This window comes from Microcaecilia unicolor, chromosome 1 (assembly GCF_901765095.1).
Source record: "Microcaecilia unicolor chromosome 1, aMicUni1.1, whole genome shotgun sequence".
NCBI lineage: Eukaryota > Metazoa > Chordata > Amphibia > Gymnophiona > Siphonopidae > Microcaecilia > Microcaecilia unicolor.
In genome coordinates this window covers 468,738,930-468,761,959 of record NC_044031.1, presented here as the reverse complement: position 1 = coordinate 468,761,959, position 23,030 = coordinate 468,738,930, and the positions used below count along the sequence as shown (strand labels likewise).

The 23,030-nt window shown below is 41.4% G+C and overlaps 1 protein-coding gene across 1 annotated transcript in view; it reads right to left on the bottom strand.

The window, feature by feature from the left end:
• Window positions 1-23,030, bottom strand: part of LAMA3 (laminin subunit alpha 3) — a 407,718-nt gene that overhangs the window by 179,309 nt on the left and 205,379 nt on the right. The window contains 2 exon segments of the mRNA XM_030188133.1: window positions 6,848-7,019; window positions 19,086-19,198. Coding sequence (XP_030043993.1) covers window positions 6,848-7,019; window positions 19,086-19,198 — 285 coding nt within the window.

Here is a 23,030-nt window from a genome sequence, read left to right as displayed (position 1 = left end):
TAGTAAAGCCTGGCTAATATGAAGATACATTACACTTTTCTGCATGGGTACAGAAATATTACTATACCCTCTTTCCAGTGCTAGCTCATCACCCTCTTAGCATTTACCTTTCTCATTCAGAGATAGTAATATTTTGCCCCTATTGAAGGAGCAATGAAGAAAAATAACAAAAACCATATATCGACAACTTATGTGATCCCGACAGACACATACCGCCAGAGTAACAAAAATAATTACCTGATGACTGTAAGGAACAACATGAACATAAACAGCGTCTCTAGCACTGAAATGGCGCAAAACCTGAATGGCAAAATAACTGATGTGCTTAAAATCAAAACAGGATGTATGATGTGGGTGAGTGTAACATAACATAGTAGATGACGGCAGAAAAAGACCTGCACGGTCCAGCCAGTCTGCCCAACAAGATAAACTCATATGTGCTACTTTTTGTGTATACCTTACCTTGATTTGTATCTGCCATTGTCAGGGCACAGACCGTATAAGTCTGCCCAGCATGCAAAACTACGAATATGTAAAACGTGACCAAACCAGAAGTGATTATGTTATATGAATGTCTATGAGCAAAACCAAAACTGTGTTCAAAATACAAAAGTGATATGCCAAGTAAATGAACAAAAGTGTATACTAAAAGAAAAAGTAATGCTACACATATTGAAAGATTAAAAAGAAAAAGATAACATTTTTGCATATCAAGATCACATATAAAGAAGAGTGCATATAAAAGGTTATAAACCTCATATATAATCCATAAGCAATCAACATAGAAAGTATATACATGAAATAGATAATGGTAATCCATTCCAACATAGGGCATTACATGCAATTACCACCATCATACTTAGTGGTTAAGATAACACATGGAAAATAGAATATGATAGAATATAAGAACTGTAAAGTCCATCTAGTCCTTCCAATTTAATTTCTGTTCCATAGCTTGAGGCCTCAGTTGACTTTCTCTGTATCACCAGCTTGGCTTTCACCACACTACAGTGACCACACAGGTCACTGGCTAGAACAGAAGGTAAATCTAATGGATCTAGATGGAACAGGGCACTGATGAACAAGGTACGGATGTCGACGACCGTGGCACTATGTGGGTAAGTAGAAAGGAATCATCACTATCAGAAAGCTCCAAGCATGTCTGGAACATCAATTACACTAAAGGATTCAAAGTGATTGGACAAACTTTGGGTTCAAAATACTCTTTTGAGTCAGTATGGCTTGTAGGAAAAAGAAGGTGATGAAGTTCCTGTATAAAATCTTGTGAGACCTAATTTAGAATATTGGGTACAATTCTGGACACCATACTTTCAAAATGATATAAACAGGATGGAGTAGGTCCAGAGAGTGGCTACTAAAATGGTCAGTGGTCTTTGTCATAAAGCATATGGGGACAAGCTTGAAGACCTCAATATGAATACTTTGGAAGAAAGGCAGGAAAGGGGAAATATGATAGAGACATTTAAATACCTATGTGGCATAAATGCACAGGAAGCAAGCCTCTTTCAATTGCGATGAAGCTCTAGAACGAGGGGGCATAGGATGAAGGTAAAAAGGGACAGACCCAGAAGTAACCTGAGGAAATACTTCTTCATGGAAAGGATTGTGAAATTGTGGAACAGCCTCCCGGTGGAAGTGGTGGAGATGAAATTGGTATCTGAATTCAAGAGAGCTTGGGAAAATTTATAGGATCTCTAAGGGAGTGATAGAGAGAGTAGATGGCATGGATAGGCAGACTGAATTGGTCATATGATCATTCTCTGCCTACATTTTTCTATGTTTCTATAACCCTCAGGTTTTAGTCAATCAGGTCTGTCTTTTTGCCCCTTTCTAGACAAAAAAGACCTCCAAACTTTGACCCATGTCCTAGTCCTAAATAGACCAGACTACTGCAATTCTCTTCTGATTGGGGCTTCTCAAATTACTGTAAAAGGTCTTCAGCTTACTCAGAATGCTTTCATAAAAACACTTTTGTGAAGCTTACAAATTTGATCACATGACCCCACTCCAAAATGAACATCACTGGCTGCCAGTGGCCTGCAGAATTAAATTCAAGATCCTAATAATGGTTTTCAGAGTTCCTCTGATTCACCAAAATATGTGGCTGATATTTTAATTCTTTACTCATCATTCCTTACTTCGAGGTCATCTCGTTTCCCTGTTAAAGGTGCCTCCACTCACCAGAATTAGGCTCAAGTTTCTCTGCTGAACTGCTTTTTTCTATGTGGCTTCTATCCATTAGAACTCAGTGCCTTTTTACCTGATCCTGTTTTCAAATTAATCTTAAAAACATGCCCCTGATATTGAGCTTGTGGAAATCAGTGTGTTTTTTTTTAATGCTGGCTGCCATGGGCAAAACCCCAGATATTCAATGGCAGTATCTGGATAATGGCTGCTGCTGTATAGGGAGTGATGAGCTGCTTGCTGGCTCTATCTGGAAAGCAACAATAATCAGCTGCTATCCAGATAGCTAATCTGTGTTGTTCTTAGGACAACTTTTTTTCTGTCCTAAGTTATCTCGATAGATATCCGGATAGCAGCAATGAAAATCACTCCTATCCAGATAACTTGTGTCTCCAGCCTGACTCCAACCCCAGGCTGCCGTGGCATTATTCAGATAATGATGTTTATTTATTTATTAGGATTTATTTACCGCCTTTTTGAAGGAATTCATTCAAGGCAATATACAGTAAGAATAAATCAAACATAAGCAAATAGACAGTTATGGCAGTAAAAATATTCAAATAACAATACAAAGTATGGCATAGTATACTACTTACAATGTCATCACAATATATAATAGAACATTTTAATTGACAGTGTAGGGTGTAAGTAAAGATGGAACATATAGATAGGTAAGAGAGTAGGAGGAGTTAGAAAATAAGGTGACTAATTTAAAGAGAGGTGCACATGAGGTCAGAGAGATGGTTAAATATTATCTCAGCTAGGGTAGGGGTGGATAAACATGTCCTGCTGCAGTATGTGCAATCGGTCTCACTCCTTGTGTTTGTGAGTGAGACTAACAAGTTAATTACTTCTTCCATTAAAGGCCTTGTTGACGAGTCAAGCTTTAACCTGCTTCCTAAAGTAGAGATAGTCTTGTGTTAAGCAGAGCCTTTCAGGCATAGGCGCCGACTCCATGGGTGCTGTGGGTGCTCAAGCACCCCCAATATTTTGCGACCCGTCACCAAATCAGAACGCATTGTCGGAAGTTCCGGTTCCAACCCCAGCCCAACCTGCCTGCCCTCTTCTCTCACAACAGCCCTCCTTGCCTTCCTGCCGCCCAGCGTTTAAAACTCATTTTACCTCAAGTCACGGTGGCAGTGAAAGGAGCAGGCTCGCCTTCAGCCCTCCCTTCCCTCTCAGCATCACAGAAACAGGAAATGAGGGCGGGACGCTGAGAGGGAAGGGAGGGCTGAAGGCAAGCCTGCTCCTTTCACTGCCGCCGTGACTTGAGGTAAAATGAGTTTTAAACGCTGGGCGGCAGGAAGGCAAGGGGGGCTGTTGTGAGAGAAGAGGGCGGGCAGGTCAGGCTGGGGTTGGAACTGGAGCTTGGGGGGCTGAAAAGGGGGGCACGTGGGGTTTGGGGCGAGTCACTGGACATGGATGGGAGGGGAGGGCAGGGGAGAGAGGAGAAATCGCTGGACATGGATGGGAGGGGAGGGCAGAGGAGAATCGCTGGACATGGATGGGAGGGGAGGGTAGGGGAGAGAGGAGAATTGTTGGATATGGATGGAGGGGAGGGAAGGGGAGAGAGGAGAGTTGCTGTACATGGATGGAGGGGAGGGCAGGAGAAATGCTGGACATGGATGGAGGAGAAGGAAGACAGGTAGGAGATGCACATGGATGGAGGGGAGGAATTCTGGACATGGATGGAGGGAAGGGAAGACAGAGGAAGGAGATGCACATGGATGGAGGGAAGGGGAGAGAGGAAAGAGATGCACATGGATGGAGGGGAGAGAGGAAGTGAGATGAACATGGATGGAGGGGCAGAGAGAGAGGAGAAATGCTGGACATGGATGGAGGGGATAGAGGAAAAATGTTGGACATGGATAGAGGAGAAGGAAGAGAGATGCATATGGATGGAGGGGAGGGAAGAAAGAGGAAGGAGATGCATACTGAGATGAGGGAAAGGGAAAAGAGGAGAAAAACTACACATGGAGAAAACAGATGCTGGATGAAAAGGGGGCAGACGCTAGATGGAAAGGGGAGAGAGAGGGGGTAGACACTGGAGGGAAAGGGGGGGAGAGTTAAATCGAGGAAAGAAGAAACAAGAGACTGAGACCAACACAATTAGAAACAGTAAACGACCAGACAACAAAAGTAGGAAAAATGAATTTTATTTTTAGTTTAGGATAAAGTAGTGTGGTAGCTGTGTTAATAAATACAGAAAATGGAAATAAGGTAGTATGTTTATTGGACTAATTTTAATACATTTTTGACTAATGTTTGGAAACCAAACCTTCCTTTCTCATGTCAGAACAGAATACCATAACAGTAGTATACTGTCCTGATCTGAGGAAAGAGGTTTTGGCCTCTGAAAGCTAATTGAAAAATGTATTTAGTTCAATAAAATGATATCATATTTTCCATTTTTTGTTTTATTTGTATTTGTTAACCTATAATATAGTGATTGAAATATGTCAGTTTTTGAAATTTGCATCTCTTTATGTTTGCACAGTACAGGGGGACTGAAGGGCGGGACTGATCAGGGAAGAAGTCCTGGTGCAGATTGCAGGCAGCCTATGAATGGCACTGCCACTGCCCAGGTGAAGACGGCAGCAGACAGAATTTTAAGGCACCGGGGGGGGGGGGGGGGGGGGGGGAGGGGAGGGACGCATCCCTTGTAAAAAGAAATTTTCAGCACCCCCAATCATTTTGAAAAGTTGGCTCCTATGCTTTCAGGGTCTGTAAAGATAAGCCATGAGTGGGAAAGCGCGGGGTACAAATGTAACAACAACAAAAAATTAAGTGACACTATCCGGAAAGTACCACTGAATTTTTTTCTCAGTGGCATGTATCTGGGTAGCAGGTGCTCCCACTCAGATAACTGCTTCTAAAAAATCAGCCCCATGGTTGTCTGAGCAGGCCTACGGACTGTACTAAGAAGACTCTTCAGTTGGCATGGCAGTGTATTCCAAAGCACTGGACTTTGCCCCAGCTTCCTCCAGTTGCTCCCCGGATAATAGTTATCTTTGCTGTGTGATAGGATATAAAACGTAACTTTTATTTTTCTTTTCTGTTCCCTCTTTTGGGTTAACTTCCTACAGTAAATTGTTTTAGTATGCCTTATGAAAGGCTGTGAATCAAATAAACTAAACTGTGTCCTGGGACATACAGTATGCTGCCAGCCCTTTTCCTGTTCCTCACCAGTATTTTTCACTCAGAGGGTATGCAAAATGGTCTATGAATTCATATTGCCAGAGATGCGTTATTACTTTTTAAAAGTACTTAAGTAAAAAGTAAAAGTCCTGGCTTCAAAAGTAGTGAAGTAAAAGTAGTATCCAAAAAAAACATGCTCAATTAAAAGTAATAGAGTACAGCCTCTTAAACTACTTTTGTCATTACAAAGTAAAAAGTATTCTTAACAAGTTGCACCACAGAATCTAGTATGTTTATCAGCTGAAGAACTGGTACCACATCCTCCCCAAAAACCTAGCTTTGGGACACTAAAAAAGCATGCAAAAAGAGTCCTCATGAATGTGCAGTCCTGTGAGAGACAAGAGAAAGGAGCCAATAGTTAAGTAACTGCTCAGGCTAAAGATAGAATGTGAGCAGTGTCAGGAACAGATAGGTAACTTGTGTAAAAGAAGTCCATAATTAAGTTATAAAATTACATCAAGTCAATTTATTGATTTACAATGGTTTTGTTTATTTTCTTTTAACAGGACGATTACACTTCCTGCTTTGCTTACAATTCTAACAGGTAGCAGAGCATTAATTCCTAAGCATGAAATACCCCCCCCCCCCACACACCCCCCCCCACCTCCACCAGCACAGCCACAACAGCAGCATGTTCCCATGCACCTTCCTACAGACCTCCAGCTTCGTTTTCCAGCCCCCTCCCGGCTTGCGCACACACCCACCCACACACCAGCCACCCTTTTTTCTAGCCTCCCACATGCCTCATCCAGCTTGTTTCACAGCCCCTCTCCTCATGCTCCAGGCCCCTCACTCACTCCATCCATTGTTATTCTAGCCCACTTCCTGCAACACACACACTAGCCACCTTTTTTCCAGACCCCACATGTCTCATCTATCTTTTTTTTACAGGGCCCAGGCCCCACCCCCCATATGCTCCAGGCCCCTCCCTCCACCCCTGCACCCTTACTGGCTTCAGCATAGCATGGGGAGGAGATGCCCAGCATACCTCTGTTTCTCCCCCTCTACAGGCTTTCCAATTGATGTCAGATGCAGCTTGCGTCTGACTGGCCTGAACTCACTCGGCTGTTTTTGGGACCGGAAGTTCGGGCTCAATCAGATGCAAGCTGTGTCTGACATCAGTTGGAAAGCATGTAGAAGGGGAAAAACAGAGGTATGGAAAATACTTTCTCAAAAAAACTAGTTTCTAAATTTGTACTTCGTTACTATGTACGAAAGTACAGCTTACTTGTATTGACTTATAAGTAAAAAGTATGGTCAAAAAATGTAACGCTTTGTAAGTAAAAGTAATGTCAATAGTACTTAAGTACTGTAACAAAGTAACTGTACTCTGTTACTACCCATCTCTGCATATTGCACTGCTATGGAATTTACTGATAAGGTGCAGGTTGCCTCCTCAAGAAACTATGGGATTGCAAGGCAATAAATGCAAGACAACAGCTACCTGTGGAGCATGGAGCAGCATCCCAGTCATTCTGCCAGAAGGAAACAGTGACCTGTCTAAGGGATCATACTGCATGCTTCTCTGTGCTTCTGAAAGTTGTGCTTCTTTGGCTGTGTCCATCAGCAGTGCCCTTGGTGGAGTTTCATATGTTGTTGATGAGACACATGATGCACTAAAAATAAAAGGATTTGCAAGAAACAATTAGTTTTTGGATTATTAAAAACATTAAGCAACAACTACTAATAAAAGACTCAGAGGAAAGGTGTGAATAAAAAGGATTTGGATTTTAAATGTAATTACCTGCCTGTCCATATCTGGGCTCAAGTTGAGCTACAATCAGGTAGGGTAGGTAATGTGACATAAGGGCCTGAGTGAACTGTGGAGGCAAGATGGCTGCCCTTATAATGGTGCCCCATACAGGTCAAAAAGTGGCACTGGGGCTGTCGGGATTACCAATTTATGAAAATATTTTTCCCCTCCCTAACAGTACACTACATTTTTTACTGACAATATGAAAAAATCCCTATCCAGTGTCAAACCTATCTCTTCGACAAGATATATCACAAAGATCAACACGTATAACTGTATAATCTTTAAAATATCCAGAAATGTCTTATAATGTCTTTGCTTTAACACTATCATGTATTTCACCACCATGTAACACAAAACCCTCTGTAAACCAAATGTATATTCTCTTCTATTTCCAGTATCCATGATAAATTGTAAGCCACATTGAGCCTGCAAAGAGGTGGGATAATGTGGGATACAAATGCAATAAATAATAATAATAAATAAAAACCTGATGTAATCTCAAATTACCGCCCTGTAGCTTCAATACCTCTGTTGGTCAAGGTCATGGAGAGCATAGTCAACACTCAACTAAATGAATATCTGACGAAGTATGACATCCTTCACCATTCGCAGTCTGGTTTCCGCGCCCAATACAGTACCGAAACAGTGCTGGTTACTCTCCTGTCTTCCTTTAAGCGTGAGATGTCGGTTGGGGAAAAAATTCTTTTACTACAGTTTGACCTGTCCAGTGCCTTTGATATGGTGGATCACGATCTCCTTTTACACCTCCTTGACGCGTTTGGCGTGAGCGGCTTTGTTTTGCACTGGATCAAGGGCTTCTTGTCGTCCAGATCCTACCAAGTCAAAGTGAAATCTACCATTTCTACTCCCTGGAGAGCCTCCTGTGGGGTGCCTCAGGGCTCACCACTATCACCCACGCTGTTTAACATCATGCGGATCCCTCTCGCTACCGCCTTCTGCAACCTGGGCCTAAATCCGTACATTTACGCTGATGATGTCACCATTTCCATCCCTTTCCGTGACACAGTAGCTGAAATCTCCGACCTGATTGCAACTAGCATATCTACAATGGAACACTGGGCGAGAGTGTTCCGGTTCAAGTTAAATAAGGATAAAACTCAGTGCCTTATTCTCCACTCCCCATACTATTCACTCCCCTACAGATACCCTCACTATAAATGACTATGTTCTCCCTCTATCTAGCAGCCTAAAGCTCCTTGGGGTGACCTTGGACAAGCATTTGCATCTGGATGACCAGGTACGAGCTGTCACTAAGAGAATGTTCAATGCGATGTGGAGGCTTCGGCAGATCAGATATTGCCTAACTAGAGAACTGTTTCGCACCCTTGTTCATTGGTTGGTGCTATCTCACCTGGATTACTGCAGCGGGATTTACGCAGGTTGCCCTGGATATCTTTTGTGAAAATTCCAGACTGCACAAAACACAGCGGCGAGACTGATCCTAGGAAAATCACGTTTTGAGCATGCTCAACCTCTGCGTTTCCTTCTCCACTGGTTGCCTGTGAGGGAATGTATCTCTTTCAAACTTTGCTCCCTAACTCATAAAATCATATAGGGGCAGGCTCCAGAATATATGCTTTGCCTTATTGACCTACCTCCCAGAAACGCAGTTGCCACCTCGAGGTCGTATCTCAACCTGCACTTCCCAAATTGCAGAGGCATCAAATACAAGAAGATCTTCACTTCGTCCTTCCAATACTCTTGTGCCAAGAATTGGAATGTTTTGCCGAAATGCTTAAAACTGCAAAATGATCACCACCTGTTCAAGAGGCTGCTGAAAACCCACCTATTTGTGTTGGATTATTTGTAGTAAATAATTAGCAGATTTTAGTACACACAGCTTCAGCTTTAGAAATGTTAATTTCTTTTCTTCATCTCTCTCATACACCCCAGAATAATTCACTGCTGAGTCACTTTAAAGTTGAAGTAACAAAACATCTGTTTACTCACAGTTTGTAGTTAGATTATATTCAGACAGGCTTATATATACATAATACTATACATTTGGATTATCAGCTCTTTCCATGTGCTTAGATGGTAATGGATGCTCACACCACCATAGATTCTCTCAGCTTAGGAGAGATCATGAGCTCCATGTGCTGTGTCTAACCCCCACAGGAAGTTGCATGGGTGTGACCTCTCTAAGTAATTCACATCAGAGGTCACAGAGTAATCACAGAGAAAAAATTGGTGACAGGCAATGCATGTAAAATACAATACATTATTCCAACAAATCCCTTCTCATGCATAACTGTCATGCAATTATTAATTCACACAAAGTCCAAGCTTTATACGCAGATTCTCAAAACGTTCTCTGGGTAACGGTTTGGTCATGATGTCAGCTGTCATCTCACTGGTGTGACAATAGTGTAGACTGATGACCCCTTCTTTCGCCAGCTCTCGCACGTTGTGGTATTTCGTTGCGATGTGCTTGGTGCGTGACTGAACCTTGTCATTCTGTGACAGTCGGATGCAGCTCTGATTATCTTCCATTATCTGGATTGGTCTCTGTTCAGCTATTCCAAAATCCAGCAAAAGTTTTTCAATCCACATCAGTTCTCTGCATGCTTCTGATACAGCCACATATTCAGCTTCTGTAGAAGACAGACTCACAATACTTTGTTTATGACTGGCCCATGAAATTTGTACATTTCCATACATAAACACATATCCACTTGTGGATTTATAATCAGAATGATCCCCTGCCCAATCTGAATCACAGTAACATATTAGTTTTGGATTACTATTGGCTGAAATCTTTAATTTACAATCAATGGTACCTTTTAAATACCTTACCATCCTTTTAACTGCAGTCCAATCTGATTTGGTAGGTGAGCTGACCCTTCTGCTCAAAATTCCTACTGCATTTGCTATATCAGCCCTGTATGTGGTAGTTAGATATAAAAGCTTACCTATGGCTGATCTATATTGGATGTTATCTGGTAAAGGTTCTCTTACTGTTTCATCCTTCAGAAAATCAGTGATCATGGGAGTGCTTACAACTTGGGCATCTTGCATACCTAAACTTTCAATAAGCTCATTTATTTTCTGCTTCTGGCTTAGAAGATAAGAACCATCATTTTGTTTCTCAATTTCTATACCAAGATAGTATGACACATTACCAAGTTCTTTTATCTCAACATTCAGGTTTAAATATTTTACAATGTCCTTGTACTCTTGCTCACTTTCGCTTGCAATGAGCAGATCATCAACAAAAGCTAAAATGTATGCATATTGTCCATTTCTGCACCTAGTGTACAAGCATTTATCTGCTTCACCTTGCTTAAATCCTAAATTTGTCAATATTTTATGCAATTTGTCATTCCAACATTTTGCACTTTGCTTTAATCCATAAAGACCTTTGTTTAATTTACACACTAGCTGTCTTTGTTTTATATTTATGAAACCTGTTGGCTGTTCCATGTACAAGTCTTCAGTTATATCTCCATGAAGAAATGCTGTTTTCACATCAATGTGGTTGACTTGCATGCCTTTTGAGACTGCAATGCTCAGAAGTGTTCTAATTGTCGTGTGTTTCACTACAGGTGCAAACACTTCATCAAAATCTTCTCCATATTTTTGAAGATATCCCTTTGCGACTAATCTGGCTTTATACCTTTCCACTTTTCCTTGTGCATTCCTTTTTAACTTGAATACCCATTTGCATCCTATAGCTTTCTTGCCAGGAGGTAATTTTGTAAGAATCCAAGTATTATTTTTATGCAATGCATCAATTTCTTCTTGTGCAGCTTTACGCCATTCAGCAGCTTCTTCTGCTGGCATTTTCTCAATCTCATCCCATGTTAAGGGCTCTTGAGCTTCTGCTGACTTTGTTAGGTAAGACAGTCTTGGGGGTGGAACACCTTTGTTTTCCCTGGATGAGCGTCTGACAACAGGTTGGTCTGACCTTTCCGCATCCTCTAAATCTGAGAGTCCTTCTCCACTTGATTCCCCTTCTCCAACTGTACTGTCTTCTTCAATGATCCTTTCTGTGTCTGCTTCCTCTGCCTGTTCCTCGTTAGATACAGATGAGTTGCTTTCAGACATCTGCCTTGGTATGGCATTTATATACACTGGCATGTCTATTATGGTTCTAGTTTCATATTCTGGATGATAAGGCTCATCTGGGATAATCCAGCCTTTATCAACCCTTTTGTTTTCATCAAAATATGTAACATGTCTTATGCCAACAATGCCAGTTTTCAGATTCAAAATTCTATATCCTTTGTGTCCTGGAGCATAGCCAACTAAAATGCCCCTTTCTGTTGTGGAATCCAGCTTATGCCTTCTTTGCTTTGGTACATGAGCATATGCTGTACTTCCAAATGTTCTTATGTGTGACAGGTTTGGCTTCCTACCATGCCATGTCTCATGTGGTGTGCGCTCAGCGCCTTCAGTTGGCATTCTGTTTTGTAGGTACACTGCTGTGAGAATGGCTTCCCCCCATAGTCTTTTAGGGAGATTGCTATCTGACAGCATACATCTGGTCATTTCCACAAGTGACCTAAATTTTCTCTCTGCAACAGAATTTTGCTCTGGTGTATAAGCTACTGTTGTGATATGCTGAATGCCTTCTTGTTCTAGAAATGTGCGCATGCTTTGTGAAGTGAACTCACCACCATTGTCGGTCTGAAGAACCTTTGGTTTTCTTTCAAATTTATTGCTCACCATGGCTACGTATTTCTTCAGCATGTCTGTGACTTGACTTTTTTCTTTCAGCAAATAGGCCACACAGTATCTAGAGAAATCATCCAAGAATATTAGCACAAATCTGTTATTTCCCAATGATGGGATATTAAACGGTCCACATAAGTCACTGTGTATTAAGTCCAGTACTTTATTACTCCTATTTCCTGTGTATGCAGGAAATGAGGGTCTCACACCTTTTTGAGTAACACAGTCTATGCATTTCTCCATTTTACCAGTATCTGCACTTATCTGAATGCCAGTGGCTAGTTGCCCACTGTGAAGATCCTGGATCACCTTAAAATCACGATGTCCCAGGCGGCGATGCCAGATTTCCAGACTACATTTACCATCATTCTTCCTTACTTGCGCCAGATGTGAGGCTTCACCTGAAATGCTCAGTTTATAAATATCATTATGCATAAAAGCTTCAGCATACACTTCATCATTTTTAGAGATTGTGCACTTACTGTTTTCAAAATGAATCACAAATCCCTTCTTATCTAATGTAGATACACTAAGCATATTGCAAACTGCTTGGGGAATATACAAGACATCACTTACAGGAATTTCTTTAACTTCATTAGACACTTTGCATTTTAGGAATCCAATGCCTTTTGCTTGGATCTTAGCAGTCCCTGCGTTTGCAGTATTAAGAATACCTTCTTCTGGACACATTTCCTGAAAGAAATCCTTACAATTGGTTAAATGGCATGTGCTCCCCGAATCCAAAATCCAAGTACTTTCATTTGAATTATTATTTACCATAGTCAAAGATTTTTCTGCCATTAGAAAGCTCTTATGTTTATTATTGTCCTTCATACATTTCCTGGTTGGAGAATTCTTTTGTTCCATTGGCTTAGGTGAGCTAGAGGGGGTGTTTTGTGTTTCCTTACACCATTTAGATACATGTCCCTCCTTTCCACATGAATAGCAAATCAGCTTGCCCTTGGGTGGAGTTTTCCCATAGCTCCGCCTTCCTCTGTTCTTTGCCAAGAAATTTGTTTCATTTCTCTCTGACTGACTTTGAGAACACTTCTCCTCAGAATCATTAATTATGCATTCCTGCCTCAGTTTTGATGCTGCCTGTTCAAAAGATTGCCCTTCAATGGCTTCATTTACAGACCTAAAAACATCAAACTTCTTTGATAGTGAGGTAAAAAGAAATGCTCTTTTCAATGCATCACACATGGGAATTCCAGAAAGTTCTAACTTTTGAAATGAAGACATAAGATGCATAATGTGATCATTACACTTACTTTTATCCCTTAATTTGGTTTCATTCAACTCTGCTAACCAAATTGGTTGCTGTTTTGCATATGTAGTTGCATACATAGTTCTCAGTTTATATAACATTTCATTTGCTGTATCTTTTTCTTCCAGCAATATGGCTTGTTTCTCTGAGAGAGCTTCCAAAAACATGCACTTCACATAATAGTTTGCATTGTCCCATTCAGCCATATTTTCAGCTGTTCTGTTTTGGTCTAAGCATATATTTAATTTCTTTGCTTGAAGGAGACATATGAATCTTAGTTCCCACTGCTGATAATTAAATTCAGTTAATTTAGGCACCTTGAGAGAGTGGAAAAATGGTGAATTTCCTCCCTCAGCCATTTTCTTAGCCTTCTGTTTGGTGTGTGGGGGGAGAGAGAGACAGACTGAATCTTTCTTTTAAAACTTAAGAGAAAAAATGTGGCTTTTTTACTGCCTGGTAATATTTCTCTTCTTTTTCAATTCCTGGCCCTGGGCCCATAACCCTTTTGTTGGATTATTTGTAGTAAATAATTAGCAGATTTTAGTACACACAGCTTCAGCTTTAGAAATGTTAATTTCTTTTCTTCATCTCTCTCATACACCCCAGAATAATTCACTGCTGAGTCACTTTAAAGTTGAAGTAACAAAACATCTGTTTACTCACAGTTTGTAGTTAGATTATATTCAGACAGGCTTATATATACATAATACTATACATTTGGATTATCAGCTCTTTCCATGTGCTTAGATGGTAATGGATGCTCACACCACCATAGATTCTCTCAGCTTAGGAGAGATCATGAGCTCCATGTGCTGTGTCTAACCCCCACAGGAAGTTGCATGGGTGTGACCTCTCTAAGTAATTCACATCAGAGGTCACAGAGTAATCACAGAGAAAAAATTGGTGACAGGCAATGCATGTAAAATACAATACATTATTCCAACAATTTGGACTGGTCTACTCCCCCCACACTCTTATCGATCAATAGTCCCACTTCCTTACCCCTGTATCTGTTATGCCCCCTTCCCCTTCCTTGCCTATTTCTTGTCTCTTATCATTTTCTCTTATTGTATTGTCATTTTTACTTCTCCTATGTTAGCCACATTGTGCCTGTGTGCGTGGGAAAATGTGGGATAGAAATGTACTATAAATAAATAAATAAATTGATTTTTTTTCCCCAATTAATTTCTAAGATACATCAGTTCTTATAGATTTACTCAATGAAATGTTGCCCCTTCCTTAATTAATCACAATTATAGACCTTACTTTAGATCTTCTATATCTTCTGTGAATGGTGTAAATGCTCTTGCCTAAGCCTATATGTGTATATATCTAGTTACATTAATATTATATGTAGGAAAATAGGCGCCTACTTTCTGTTACTGAATAAGTGCCTATATATAGGTGCACTCTTAGAATTACTCTCTTAAAGTGTGATACCATAGCGAATTTCCCCTTCTTCTCTTTGCAGGGTGGGGCACATATGGGAACTCAGTGGGAAGAGACATAGTACAGTGTGTATTCATAGAATGCTATGGGCTGTGCAGGTGTGTAGGTAGAAGGGACTGTGTGTGTGTGGTATGGTATCTATATGTGCCTATGAGAAGAATATAGGAATCTCTCTGTGGGAATATGTGTGGGTTGTCTGGTGTACCTCCGGGGGGGCAAGGAGCCCTCTAGGAGGGGGTTCTTTTTCTAGGATGCAGCAAAAACTGGCCTGGCGTGCACAAAAGACGCGCTCACACTGCCACAGTCACTTTTTGCCGTGGCTTAGTAAAAGGGCCCCTCTGTTTGCTATGCTCATACTGTTTTTTTCAAAATGTAGCAGTTATAATACCCTTTTTTTAGACATTAGCCTGTATATATTTTTAAATTATCACATGGTTATATGTGTCATTGTTTGGCTATCGAATTTATATTTAAAATTTTTTTTAATTTATTTTTTCTTCCTAGAACTTAGGTATTGATTGGTTTGGTTTGCAGAAGAAGGTTTGTTTTAGCTCTATTATTATGTATATATAGGAGTTATTGTTTTGCTGAATATTCCATTTTCTTGTTTTAATAGCGTTGTATGTGGGAGTGTGCAGTTTTTTTTTTGGTGAGCAGCGGTTTTGAGCTGTGGATCCGCTGGATTCCATTTTGTGTACTATTATTGTAACTTTTTTATTTTATGGACACTGTGCACTCTTTGTTGTTTTCTTAGGTGCAGCAGTCTTACCCTTTCTTAAATTGTAGTGCATTAGATTTAAGCGCAGCACTTTCACATTTAAGCAATAGCATTTTTTATGAACATTGTTCTCTCTCCAAGTGCAGTGGTTAGAGTTGCCAATTTGCAGGTTTATTCTTGAATATTGTTATTAGAATGCTGCTATTATATAAAAATTATGTATTCATAGTTCTCTTAAGTGCAGCAGTTGAAGTTTTTTAAACACAATAATCCAATTATGATTTGGTTTGGGGTTTTTTTTTTCTTCTCTCTTTTTCAGTTTGTGCCTTTTTGCTGACAGTACCTTTTTAAAGAAGTTTTATTGCATATATAGTTCAGGTGAAAGTTGTTTTTGTTTTAATTAAGTTATTTTAAGATATACATGTCAGATATATTATTAGATATACTACCATTAAGTTATTTATAGATATTATGTATATTATTGTTTGTGTTTGCTGTAAATGTGCAATGCTTTCTACTGATTTGGTCTTTATGATATATTTTTTTATGATAATGATTTTTTTAAAAATTATCTTTATTGGTTCAATGCCAATACAAACAGTCATGTAATCAAAATATCCAGTTAAGATTCACACATTTAAATCAGGTTTTGAATAACCCCCCTAATCTCCCCCATCCACCCCCTCTACAACCCATAACAGCCCTTTGGTGGCTCTATGTAGACCAATATATGAAATGATAATGATTTTATTTTTTGTATAAATTTTATTGATTGCATAGCATGTCACATTTGAGATTGATATATATATTTGTCATGGTTTGGTATTTTTATAAACATTTTTTATGTAATTCTTTTCTATATTTAATTGTATTATATAATAATTATTACTGTTTTAATTGATTTATGAGTGGAGGAGTGGCCTACTGGTTAAAGCACCGGTCTTGCCATCAGGAGGTGGCTGGTTCAAATCCCACTGCTGATCCTTGTGATCTTGGGTAAATCACTTAACCCTCCATTGCTTCAGGTGCAAACTTAGGGCCCTGTTTACTTAGGCACACTAACATAGGAATATATGGGTGTCTCTAGCATTAGCACATGCTAATTTTTAGCACACCTTAGTAAACAGGGCCCTTAGATTGTGAACCTCCAGGGACAGGGAAAAATACCCAGTGTACCTGAATGTAACTCTCCTTAAGCTACTACTGTAAAGATGTAAATAAATCTAAATAAAAAATATTTTGTAGCCCCTGTGTGGGCAAAACATGGCCTGTGTTGGGCATCATTCTGGTTTGTGTTTTATAAATAAACATTTGTTTCCATCTCCATTGATCTGCTTGTTTGGTTTTCCACGTTGGAGTTTGCAGATCGGTTGCCCTGATGTTTCCTTGGACCATCTTTGTTTTCAATGAATACATATTCTTAAGTTGCTTCAAGTTATAATTATGACAGAAGTAGGCTATAAATACCATTTAACATTAAATTTAAATTATACCAACCCAAATGCAGCATGAAGCTTTAGAAGGGCAATTGTATAACAGGGCTTCCACATTTATGCACCACGTGAGTGCTTAAGTGTACAGGATACAGTCACTTTCATGGTAAGAAACACCTAAGCTTTATTTGGTATGGGTATGGGGGTGATCATTTGGGTGGACAATGGAAGTATTCTTTAAGTTGTGCCTGTAAGTTACATAAGCCCTTCCTGCATCTGGGCTTAGGCAGTTCCACTAGCTCTATGGCTGGTGTAACTGTGGGCATCTAGATATAAGGCGTGCTAATACCAGGTTATGCTAGTGCTCTATAATGAAACCTGGGAACCCAGTCTCGGTCCTCGAGGGCTGCAGTCCAGTCGGGCTTTCAGGATTTCCCCAATGAATATGCATGAGATATATTTGTACACACTGCCTCCATTGTTTGCAATAGAGGTCCGAGGTTGGACGCCCCTGTGTTATAGAATAGGCTCTCACCACACAGCATCTGGTGCCTAAAAGGAGCCACCCACTTACAGAATGACCTCCTAGTACAGTAGTACAGAAGCTCTCAGGTTCACACAAATTTCTCAGATGTAAACTAGTTTACACATCTGATGAGAGGGGATGTGTGGGTTTATGTATGCTTTGTGTCCTTCTGACAAAAAAAAGTTTGATTTTTTCAGGATCAATAAACTACTGAAATGAATAACTGAGAATGTAACAGATATAGATACATTTTCATACATATATAAGCTCTGCATTTTAAGCCCTTCTATAGTCTATCAAAAGTTAACACATTCCGATACTGCCTCTGTAGTTTAGCACTGCACGATACAGAATCTCTACATATTATCAGTTTCAAACACAAATGACAGAATGCTGAGTTTTTCCAGGATAGCAAGCCTATAATTAATACCGCAGTGTAAAAAACCAAAACCAAAACCACAAACAAAAATCCAATCCAAAATTCACCTAACGAGAGCCCCTTTATCATGTTTCCTAACTAAAAGAGGGAAATGTATCTTTCATGAAACAATAACTACAAATACAGTAAACAAATAATTTTGTGCAACATGAAGAACATTTGCCTGGGGGAGCCTACTGGGACATGGGGGGGGGGGGGGGCTGCGACTCTGGTTGGGTGGGGGTTGGGTCCTATCTTAGAGGGGGGTGACACGTGGATACTTCAGGAACATTGGAAGGGAGGAAGAGGTCCTGCCGGGTGGGTGAAGGCAGGATTGGGTCCTGTCGGGTTTGGGGGGGGAAGGCAGGAGAGAAGAGGAGCAATACAAGGTGCAGGCTGGCAACTGCAACCTATGCAAGTGCCATCAATATTTGGTGTCGACCAGTGGGGTTCCTAGGGGGGGCGGTGGGTGCGGTCCGCCCCGGGTGCACGCCGCTGGGGGGAGGTGCCGCACGCGCCTGTCCTCCATTCGTTCCATGCTCCCTCTGCCCCGGAACAGGTTACTTTCTGTTCCGGGGCAGAGAAGAAGCATGAAACGAACGAAGGACGGGCGCACGCGGCACCCCCCCAGCAGCGTGCACCCGGGGGGTTCTTTCGCTGGGGGTGTCCTTTCGCTGGGGGGGGTCACGTTGCATCCAGGGGGGGCACTGCACCCGGGGGGCGGGGCGCATCGGCAATCCGCCCCGAGTGTCAGCCCCCCTAGGAACACCACTGGTGTCGACCCCTGCTTAGCTAAGCAGGAATAGTTAGGACTGTTTTTTTCTGTGGTTCTATCTACCTGCTTAGGTATGGAGGCACTGCACTGAACATTGCCGGCACCTCCCTGACTCTGTCCCCTCTCTTTCCTGGTTTCGGGATGGCTGGTTAGTATCGATATTCAGTGGCACTGCTCGATTAAGTCAAGTGCCACTGAATATCAGCAGCTGGCCCACTGAGCATGGTTCAAGCAGACAGGATCCTCTCTCTGCTCATTTAAATCACTTTGAATATGGGGCCTAGATATTACAGAGTTAATGAAATGCCAGCTAAAACACTGATCTCTCACCATCCAGTCTAAACAGCTGGATTTTAGTCTTTTAAGAGTTTAAGCATAAGCAAGCTGCTGTGCAGGGAACCATTAACATGAATCACAATGGTCTCTATTCTGTGAAATCTGAGGTATACAAATATTATACACAAGAGTTAATCTCTTGAAGATAGAGATGAATAGCCAAGAGCCCTGCCTGGGTATTTGGCAGCTGGGAAAAACACTGGGGCAGGATTTATCTGGATAAATTTGCTAAACTGATGTTATTGTCACAGTGCAATCAGGAAAAGCTTGCTGAATCATGAGAGGATAACATTTCAGCATCTCAGTTACCTTTGGTTATAGGAACGCCCATTAGAGAAACGCCCGTATGTGGCTATGCAGTGCACTTTGGGCTCTCCATATTCAACAGAAAAGTTTTCAACTGGAATAAGGCAAACTTTGTGCTGCAAAAGAAAACACAAGAGCCGCATTTATGAAAAATACCATGGAATACTATTGCCTATTTCCAAACTGTAAGCTGCTTTTCATCTGATGAAGTACTGAATAACAATCACAATAATAACAACAACATGGAACCGAAAGCCTAGGGATGCCTTTCCAATGTCTGGACAACATAAAATGTTTAAAAGATGAGGAGGTGGAAGGTACAGTTCTAGGTAGAGATGAGTCACATAAAGATTGGGCTGTTCATAACTGAAGAGTACCTTAAGAATGTACCGAGAGGGTGGGAGGATCTTTGTGAAATAGAACAGCAGGTTAGACTAAAAAGTTATAGTAATGACAACACATCTGACATTCACGGTATCTGCTCTTCTAACAGAAAGATGGAATAGACACTAGTATGATTTTAAACAGGTTGGCTGAAAAGGCAAGGATGAAATTATTAGCATTCAAAAGATACCAGAAATCTCAGAAAAAAAGAAGAGAGCGCCTGGGAAAGCTGAAAGAAAGGAAGGTAGTGAAGATAGCAAAGAATATTCATGGTCAGCACTTAGGAGGAGATTCTATATATGGCACCTAAAAATTTTTCACTGAAATCAGTGCTGTGTATTCTATAATTGGCGCCTAGATTTAGGCGCCAATTATAGAATATGCTTAGCTGATATTTCAGCGCCGATATCTGCTCACATCCATTTACGTCAATGAAAACCCAGTGTCAATCAGCGCATAGATTTAGGTGCACTGGGCCATATTCTATAACTAGGCACCTAAATTTTGGAATGCCCATGAAACGCCCATTTTCTCACCTATAACCACACCCCTTCTTGTCTCCATGTGTTAGAAGTTTGGCACACATCGCTTAGCGAGTTGTGCACCTAAATTCTAATCAGTGCCAATCAGTGCTCATTTTTGCTTGTTAAGTCTGTTATCGGCGCTCGTTAGCTTGTTAAGCCAATTAAGTTACACGTGGTGTTATAGAATCCACGCCACTTTCGGTGCCTAAATCTAAGCGCACTATATAGAATCCAGGGGTTGGTGGATAACTGGCTATATCACATGATATAGTTAGCTATCCGCTAATATTCACCACATTGCTGGCTAACTTTGGCGGCCAAATCGGGCTGCCGAAATAGCAGGCCTATCTCTGGCTGGTTTCAACTTAAGCAGCCAGCGCAGAATATTGACTTAAACCAGATATTCAATGCTGGTTGTCAGAAATGGCCCGACACTGAATATCCGGGCTCAGCACTGACCATGAGAGTCAGCCTGGCTACCTCCTGTGGTCTGAATATCAGCCCCTTAGTAGCTAAGATTCAATGGGAAAAAAAAAGCATAGAGTTATGCATTTGGGAGTGAGATACTGATGTATCAGTGTATCCTTCCCTTTAGTTTTCTGGTTCTTTAGAGTGCTTTACATGACATACACACTGACTTGTTTTGGCACACTTTGAGCTCTTTGGTTGGTAAAACATGGTACAAATAAAAGATCATGATGTGAACCACATAAGAATGACTGTGAGGTGAATATATCTGATGATCTTAAACTTGCAAAGCGGTACACCAAAGCAGTGGCAGGACCACATCTGATGAGGTATAGCTCTAGAAAAGGACAAATGATAATGTCTTTGAGGAACTCACTGACAAGACCTCATCTGGGATACTGTATGCAGTTCTGAAGGTCGTATCTCCAGACTGAGTGGCGGCAGTGCAGAGAAGGGCTCATAAAATTGTATAGGGTCTGAGCAGTAAACTTTAAGAGATGAGATTTAGGCAACGTGCAAATGGTTCAGTCAGACTTCCAACTTTGTGAGTTAGGCTCCTAAATTGGCCTCTGAAAATTTACTACAGCTGATGTCCTAAATTTATCTTCCTAGTTTCACTAGCAGGCTTATTTTCGAAAGAGAAGGGCACCCATCTTCTGACACAAATCGGGAGATGGGCGTCTTTCTCTCAGGGTCGCCCAAATCAGCATAATCGAAAGCCAAATTTGGGCGCCCTCAACTGCTGTCTGTCGCGGGGATGACCAAAGTTCACAGGGGCGAGTTGGAAGCGTAGCAAAGGTGGGACTAGGGCATGCTTAAAAGATGGGTGTCCTCGGCCGATAATGGAAAAAAGAAGGGCGTTCCTGATGAGCACTTGGCCAATTTTACTTGGTCCATTTTTTCTTGCGACCAAGCCTCAAAAGGATGCCCAAACTGACCAGATGACCACCAGAGGGAATCGGGGATGACCTCCCCTTACTCCCCCAGTGGTCACCAACCCTCTCCCACCCTAAAAAAAAAACTTAAAAAAAAGTTTTTGCCAGCTTCAAATGTTATACCCAGCTCCATGACAGCAGTATGCAGGTCCCTGGAGCAGTTTTAGTGGGTGCAGTATACTTCAGGCAGGCGGACCCAGGCCCATCCCCCCCACCTGTTACACTTGTGGTGGTAAATGTGAGCCCTTCAAAACCCACCCGAAACCCACTGTACCCACATGAAGGTGCCCCCGTCATCCCTTAGGGCTATGATAGTGGTGTACAGTTGTGGGTAGTGGTTTTTTTTTGGGGGGGGGGGGGTTGGTGGGCTCAGCACATAAGGTAAGGGAGCTGTGCACCTGGGAGCAATTTCTGAAGTCCTCTGCAGCGCCCCCTAGGGTGCCTGGTTGGTGTCCTGGCATGTCAGGGGGACCAGTGCACTACGAATGCTGGCTCCTCCCACTACCAAATGGCTTGGATTTGGTCGTTTCTGAGATGGGCGTCCTCCGTTTCCATTATCGGCGAAAACTGGGGACGACCATCCCTAAGGACGACCATCTCTAAGGTCGACCTAAATGTTGAGATTTGGGTGTCCCCGACCGTATTTTCGAAATGAAAGATGGCCGCGCATCTTGTTTCGATAATATGGGTTTCCCCGCCCCTTCACAGAGCCATCCTGCGAGGACGGCCCCAGGAAAACTTGGGCGCCCTGTTCGATTATGCCCCTCCATGGCTCCTAAATCTAAAAGCCTAAAAAGACAGTGGGAAAAAGGGGTGGATTTAGAGCAAGGGAAAAGTTATGAGCTTAGCACTAATTTTCTGGTTTAGGCAACCGAAATTAGGCTCCTGATTCTAGGCAAATGAATGGCAGGTCTAATTTATGATCGTTCCTTAATGTAAGTTGAATTTTCAGCTGAAAACTTAGGGGGTAGTATTAAAACCATGGTGGTCAGTGTTTAGTTTTCAAATGCTGGCTACCGTGGGTTCTTCTATACTGGGATATTCATTGATAGGCCACATACGGATAACAGTACTGAATATCCAGGTATTCTGAGGCCAGCAGAAGCTATCCTGGTACCACCGATACAGAGCACTGGGATCCATATAGCTATCCGGGCAAGTTAGGACTAATATATGGATCTCCTGGAGTGCTGAATATTGACAGTACCCACATAATCTCTGGCTCCATTCCCCCCCTCCGACTGCCCTGGAGTGCAATGGAATGGGTAGACGTGAATCGTTTGTTTACTCTTTCAAAAAATACTAGGACTAGAGGGCACACAGTGAAGCTACAAAGTAGTAAATTTAAAAAGAATAAGAGAAAATATTTCTTCACTCACCGTGTAATTAAACTCTAGAATTAATTGCCAGAGAATGTGGTAAAAGCAGTTAGTTTAGTGGGGTTTAAAAAAGATTTGGATAGCTTCCTAAAAGAAAAGTCCTTAAGCCATTATTAAGATGGACTTGGGGAAAATCCACTACTTATTTCTAGGAAAAGCAGCATAAAATGTATTATACTGTGTTGGGATCTTGACAGATGCTTGTGACCTGGATTGGTCACTGTTGGAAACAGGATACTGGGCTTGACGGACCTTCGG